The following is a 6,936-nucleotide window of genomic DNA, read 5'->3' as shown; positions in this document are numbered from 1 at the left end:
ATTGTTTCCTCTATAGAACTAATGCATATTTCACGTTTTTATTTTTTAATAATGTCAAAACCATTGAAACGGTATGCATAAACCAAAAAGGCTCCCATCGAAAAACTCTTCTTGCTACAAAGGGATTACAGATCATTACTATGGTTACAACACGTCAGCACCATGTGATTTTCTTTGGATGCCCGTCTCTAACTTCAGGGTCCCAGCTAATGGCAGCATTGCTCCAATTAAATTGTACTCATTTTCTCGCACAAGTCCTCGAAGAATCACTCCGCTCTTAAAGACTTGACATGTTGACCTAAATATATTATAAAGGGGCTACCAGAATTTCTGCTCACATCACATTTTAGCCCAAAGAAACCTAGATGATTTAAGATAAATTCCTCACCCTCGAGCAGTCTCAGAGGACAACAGACTACATGCTGGCGAATGTTTCTTCAAAGGCCCTTTATTGTGTTCTGGATAAGCGTTCTAGGCTTGGCAAAATCTCCAAGGATTTCTTTAGGACTTAGCTAGGCACAAAGCCCGCGGAAAAACTAGTAGATAAACAGCTCTTCTTCAGTGTTCTTTACCTAACTAGTGGCTTTATACCTCAGCAATGCATCCGACATTGACGGCCATGCAGATTCTTCAGCTTTGTCAGTTCCTTCCTCCTCTTCCTTGCGTCTGCTGCAGCAACCACGTCAATTAGCTTCCTATTTAGGTAAACGGTTGATTTTTGTTTCTTTTCTGGCAAAGCACTTGCAATACAACAAGCAGTTGACGGTGTTTCGATATCTGGAGTGTAATCTAATTGGGGCCTGTTCTCGTGCTTCATGGTAGATGCACGTTGGAAACAATCTAATAGTGCAGGTGTAAAGAGAATTTCCTCAGAGTGAGCTCCAGTATTCTGATCACCTCCATCTGGGGGTAGCCCGACTGGGGTTTCATTCAAGTCATTGGCAGGTCTGGCTTCTGTTGAGACTGAAGCTTCTGTCTTTACTTCAACGGGCAAAGAGCAATGGTGGTTTTCTACATATGCAACAAATTTTGTGTATGAACTAACACCATAATGGTTGTCATGAGAGGTTTCATCTTGTTCATCTTTCATGTCAGTAGAGGGCTCAGGTTGGCGTCCATTCCCATGACCAGGATGGGGGAAGAACCAAGGACATGGCAATACATATAACGAAGTTCTTGGCCCATTAACATCTATGCGGTTTTCTTGTTCTTGAGAAGTATCAAGACTACAAGTTGCTGGCATGGGAATGTTTGATTGAATGACGATGGCACTTCGTCGTCCATGGAGCGACTGAACATGACTTGAAGATTGAACGATAGAAGGCCAGAAAGCAGGCATAAATGGATGATGATCATACCAGAGCCGTGGGCAATTTGTAGATGAAGAGAGAGAGGCTCCCAAATCAGCTGAACCACGTTCACCTGGAGTTTCCTCAACCTCAGCCTTTACCACCTTTGCCATCTGCAAAATCATACAGCATGTCGAAAAATGTGGAAATTCATTTAATATTAAACATTTCCAAAATTTCAACTGTAGCTTACCTGTTCCTTTAAGTGTTTATTAGTGGTCTCCAAGGACTGATACACTTTCAAAGCCAACTCCTTTTCCTTCTCATTAGAGATGTCATGAAATGTGAAGAAATGAATTGGATGATGTTTAGACAAGTTCAAGGGGTAAAATCATAAGAGAACTACTAAATACTACAAGTTATACAACTTCCATGCCATGCACCATTGTCCATGGGAGGCAGGGAGGGAGAGAGGAGGAGAGGGGGAAGGGGGGGGGGGGGGTTTGTAAAACGAAGCTATATACAAAGATATTAGGGTACTATTCCCTACCCTCTTCAAATTTTCATTCTCCCATGATAGATCAGCAGCTTTTCTGGTTAACTCCTCACACAGAGCCTGGCCACCAGGGGAGGGGAAAAAGTCAGAAGAAGAAGATTCTCACATTATGGTGATGACACATGTTGTACATTATGCCTGCCATATTTGACTTGACTAGCACAGATAATCATTTTTTATTCACCTACTTTCAGGACTCAAGAACACATCAAAATTATGTACTTAGCTCTATAGCCATTAAAATCAAATGATTGATTTTTATGAGGGCGTCAACTCGTATAAACAACTTTTGATATCACATCGCATCAAATTCCGAATTATGAAATTCAAGTTGCTACAAAGCAAAGGTTAAGAAAGCCCATTTCATGCAAACTTAGGTGAGCCACCCAGGTACAGGTGCATATCTAGGTATCAGATTTGTCCGATTCCAAGAATTCAGGATGCAGAGGGCTAGCTAAACTATTAAAACTTTTAGTTATCTGTCAGACCTCATTGACTTTAGATCTTCATTAAACAACAGAATCTATCCAAACTGAGGACCACTTTAGGAAGAGCTTTTAAGGATCGTTTACATCAGAAGTAATCTTGGGAAATGGCTTTGGAGATATCATGTAGAGAGAGATGCTTTATGGAAGAATGCTGTTGCTGTTAAATATGGAAGTGGGTGGGGAGGATTGGTGTTCTAGTGAAGTTAGAGGACCGTATGGGGTGAGTTTATGGAAGTTCATTAGGAAAGGTTGGGGGGAGTTTTCGAAACATATTAAAATTAAGGTGGCGGAAGGGGAGAGGATTCTGTTTTGGCATGATATTTGGTGTGGGGAATCAGCTCTCAAATCTGATTTTCCCTCTCTTTTTAGGATTGCAAGGGATCAAAATGCTGCTGTGGCAGATTTTTTCCAACATACGGATAATAATATTCTGTGGAATGTTGATTTTATCAGAGAGGTAAATGATTGGGAAGTGAATGATGTTTCTGATTTTTTGGGAAGAGTTCATAATTCAAAAGTGATTCAGGGAAGAGAGGACAGTTTACTGTGGGACCATGCTGGAAATTCCAGGGTTTCAGTTAGTTCTTTTTATAAGGTGCTGACTTGTCATTCTGGTTGTGCTTTCCCTTGGAAAACCATTTGGAGAGCAAAGGTTCCTGCTAAGATGGCGTTTTTCAGTTGGGTGGTTGCTCTAGGGAAAGTTTTGACCACGGATAACCTTAGAAAACGTGGTATGTGTATTGCTGATTGGTGTGTCATGTGCAAGGACGGTGAATCTGTAAGTCATCTCTTTCTTCATTGTGAGGTGGCAAAGTCTTTATGGAATGAGGTTTTGGGTCGGACAAGTATATGTTGGGCGATGCCAAAGGAAGTTCTGGATCTTCTTGCATGTTGGAGAGGTTTTGAGGGAAGGAAATGTGTAGCTGCCAGATGGAATATGATTCCTTTGTGTTTAATGTGGTGTCTTTGGCTGGAAAGGAATGAGAGATGTTTTGAAGACATAGCGTTCTTTCGGGGAACTTCGGAATTTTTTTTTCTACTTTGTGTTTGTGGGCTAGGATTTTTGTAAGGAATGAGGATAATGTACTGAATCTGTATTAGTCTTTTTCCTACTTCTATAGTGTAGTAGGTATTTCCTTTGTATACATCCTGTGTACTTGGGCTGTGCCTATTCTTGGTAATAAAACCTCTTATTAATTATCTAAATAAAAAAAAGTAATGTTTTATAATTAGTATGAAATCCATCACTCATGTTATCTAATGTTCAACAAAGTCATGCACTTCTTTTTTTTTTTTTTTTTTTTTTTTTTTATAGGCACAAAGTCATGCAATTTTAATAACCCATGAAAAATAACCGAAGCGTAAGACTTGCACAAAGATCAATATCTATGTTACTAACCAAGTATATTGAGAACCTTTAAAATAACAAAAGCAACCCAGTACTAATGATGGATTTGTTTAACAACATATAGTAAATGCCCTGTAAGAGGTGCAACTTGGTGTATAAAAATAACGCTTTTGAGTTAATTTGTTAGTTGCGCACCTGCCTACGACGAATTGTTTGCCTAGCTGACTCTCTGTTTGCCAATACCCTGCGTATTCTCCGTTCTTCCTTTTCAGCCTAAACAGGAAAGACTCATTTAGACAAGCAATAATAGAACAGCACTGCAGAGAAAAACGTTAAAAAAATTTAGCACCTCAGTCAAATTTTGTCTTGATTTACGGATACCAAGTGGAGTGTAACTTCTGGCGCTTGTAGTTGGTTTAGCCAATTCAGAATCCTGCTCAGCCTTCACTTTCATCTTTCTGGAATCCTGATTAGCATTTGCTGGTTCTAGCAATTCAATTGTGTTTATCTTTTCGCATTGCTGCTGACTTAGAACTGCTCGATCCTGCTATAAACAAAAATATTCTCAAGTCCTGCACAAAATAGTGCGAGTTGGTGACAGTGCCACAGATATTTCAATTCAGATGCCACTTAGTTGGCTAACCAAATATGGACATATGAATCTAAGAACCTAAATGATAAAACAAAAGTAACGTGTCCTGGTTGATGCAAACAAAAAAGGGGACTGTATCCACATTCTATATCCGACGAGTCAAGCTCAATATTCTAAAATTTTTAAACGAAATTTTCAATTACCAAGTCTCAATGCCTTTTCAGCTCCAGTTCGATTTCCATGTTTTATATCTATTGGCCCTAATGTAATGCTCCTCAATACGTTTAAATGAGGTGTGGGGCTTGTTCAAGGTATGATGTATATCTACCTGCATTGTTATGAAATCCTAACACGCATACAAAATGGGCACATTTCCCTACTGTTTTTTTTTTTTTTTAATTTTACTGATAAAAAAAAAGGTGCATTACATAAAGCGTTCGTTCCAACTAAAGAAGACGGTAAGAGTATGTATCATGGTCCGCTAAATTGGGGTACTATCTATAGAGTCCTCGAATTAGCAGGCCCATATAAGAAACCAAATAAAATAAAGTTACAGTATAGCCAATATTAAGCAATCGCAATCCTCAAATCATGAACTTGTTGGCTTTTTATTATTGAATATTTTTTAATTTCCCCAATTAGTAAATTGCTTAAATTTAGTTACAAAGAACAAAACAAATAAACAACGAAGAGAAGGAAGAGTTCGTAGTAACTCATACAAACTAACCTCAGCGAGATCCGAACAGCAAGGGACCAAGTCCACCGGGTTCAACTGGAACACCGAGTCAGCCGGCGGCGACTCGCTCTTGACTCGCTTCCTGGCCCGTTTCCCTTTGCTCCCCCATTTCCCGCCAGAGCCACCCCCACCACTCTCTCGAACTGCCAAATGAGCCAAATCCGCCAGAGCCTCCGCCGCCTCCAGCTCTATCTTAACCATCAGATCCGCAGCTTCATCCGCCGCCGACATCGAAGACGACGTAGTAGAAGCAGATGAAGATGACACCGAGCTCCAAACATAACATCTCTCCGAACCCATGGCTCAGAAGCAGAGCGAGTGAGAGACAGAGGACTGCAGTTCCTCCAAAGAACAGAAAGGTATTGAAAAGAGAGAGAGCCTGTATGTGTCCGACGGTCCGTGTGTTCCAAGAGTGGTTAGCTTAGCCCACAGATTGTGTTGGGATGCCACGTGTCATGTCAGCTCAAGGCCAAACATCTTAGCTAACTCCCCCGGGATCGCCGATCGCCACGTTTCGGTCCCCGCTCAAGTAGGCGATCTTGCACGTGTAACCTCGTACGTGTCTTAGTACGGAAACGACATGCTTGTGTGGTTTTACAATGCGAAGTGAGTCGGTTTGAGTCTAGAAGACGTGGTTGGTTCGGTGATGCCCACGTGTGTTTTGTTGATTCGCTGGTTTCAGTTCTTGCCGGGTTCTTTTTGAGACCTGGGAGGACCAGAAAGAACAGTTCACAGTTTTTTTTTTCAAAGTAAGAACAGTTTTTATATAGAAAAATTATAAATATACCGCTTTTCACAATATTTTACATAATTATATTTTAAAATAAAAAATATTTTTATAAAATAATTTATAAAAAATAACATTACGTTACAACAATATTCTCATTTTAAAACATGTATTGTTAAATATATTATGAAGAATCCTTTTACAGTCACCGCTCTATCCTCTTGGTCGGCCCTCCCTCTTGACATGTCATGCCTTTGTCATGCCAAGTATCATCATATTAAACAAAAAAGGGAAAGGAACAAAAATGTAAATGTTACTTTTCAAATCTCATTTCCAGATGAGTTCTCTAACTACCAGTCTCAACAAAAACATCATTTTTAATTGCATTTTTCTCGTGTGAGTTTCCCAGCGACATCGGCCTCCAGTATTCCTTGTAAATGAAGTTCCCAATTCAAGAACAAAAATTCACAAAAAACTCGATCCAATAAAATGTCTTTGAAGAAAGGAAACTTCCACTCTTAAATTCCAAAATTAAATAAGAATCTTAAGATTTTTGAAAAAACAATACAAACATTCTCATCTTTTTCTTTTGCTACGCTCATCTCAGTTTTCTCGCAACCAAACAGCAAACATAGATTTTAGCAAATAAGAGAATGTGAAAGAATTACTAGCAAAATGTCAAAAGGTGAATACAACCAAAGGCAAATGCAGATCCGGCATCAACACGAAGCAACAACAGCCAAACAAAGAAACAAATTCAAGAACTTTATATATTTACAAGAAAGTTAATACGGAGACGCAACGCGTATTGATGAGAATGTATGAACCGTAAGACCCACCCAATCCCAAACACTTCAATTAAAAAAAAAAAAAAAATCTCTTTAAAGGCGAAGAGTCATAATAAAAAAGTATTGAATTTTTTTAGTTAGCTTCATATTAAGAAACAAACGGTTCCTATAATAGTTTCCCAGGAAAATAACAAGTTTCAAACAAATACGTACAGTTTGGCTTGCAAACGATGGGATTCGAAGAAAAATCGATGGGTTTGGCTTGCAGACAATGAGTTTGGGAGAGAAGAAGAAAAATTGATGAGAGGAAAGAAGAATCCTATGTATTCAAATTTTGTTTTTTTATTATTTAAAAATCAGGCCACGTGGGTATTTCACATCAAGCGGGAGGGAGGAGCGGTGGGAGTAGCAT

General features: G+C 39.2%; 1 protein-coding gene and 1 long non-coding RNA gene across 3 annotated transcripts; one reads left to right on the top strand and one right to left on the bottom strand.

Annotated features, from left to right (window-relative positions):
- Positions 1–13: 13 nt before the first annotated feature.
- Positions 14–5,409, bottom strand: LOC121265390. 2 transcript variants are annotated; one of them, XM_041169005.1, is made up of 6 exons: positions 5,001–5,409; positions 4,031–4,228; positions 3,877–3,954; positions 1,840–1,905; positions 1,543–1,608; positions 14–1,462 (listed from the first exon to the last, which is right to left on the bottom strand). In XM_041169005.1, the coding sequence occupies exons 1-6, from the start codon at positions 5,307–5,309 to the stop codon at positions 593–595; spliced, it is 1,587 nt and encodes a 528-aa protein (XP_041024939.1). In that variant the 5' UTR covers positions 5,310–5,409; the 3' UTR covers positions 14–592. The 2 variants fall into 2 exon arrangements, with proteins under 2 accessions (XP_041024939.1, XP_041024940.1); XM_041169006.1 differs by having other exon boundaries at positions 4,031–4,225; positions 5,001–5,408.
- LOC121265493 lies at positions 2,999–3,313 on the top strand. The gene is made up of 2 exons (XR_005940667.1): positions 2,999–3,162; positions 3,233–3,313. It is a non-coding gene; the product is annotated as an uncharacterized LOC121265493 (long non-coding RNA).
- Positions 5,410–6,936: the final 1,527 nt, after the last annotated feature.

The sequence above is a fragment of the Juglans microcarpa x Juglans regia genome, chromosome 5D (genome assembly GCF_004785595.1).
Source record: "Juglans microcarpa x Juglans regia isolate MS1-56 chromosome 5D, Jm3101_v1.0, whole genome shotgun sequence".
In the NCBI taxonomy this organism is placed as follows: domain Eukaryota; kingdom Viridiplantae; phylum Streptophyta; class Magnoliopsida; order Fagales; family Juglandaceae; genus Juglans; species Juglans microcarpa x Juglans regia.
Note: the sequence above shows the minus strand (reverse complement) of the source record. Positions and strands in the feature narration are given on the sequence as shown.

Excerpts from the sequence above, each read along its gene's own strand:
- LOC121265390 (XM_041169005.1), bottom strand. The coding sequence starts at position 5,309 with ATGGGTTCGGAGAGATGTTATGTTTGGAGCTCGGTGTCATCTTCATCT. Across the intron at positions 4,229-5,000 it reads GCTGTTCGGATCTCGCTGAG|CAGGATCGAGCAGTTCTAAG; the intron begins GTTAGTTTGTAT and ends TTTTGTTTATAG. Across the intron at positions 1,609-1,839 it reads AGAATGAAAATTTGAAGAGG|GAAAAGGAGTTGGCTTTGAA; the intron begins GTAGGGAATAGT and ends TCTAATGAGAAG.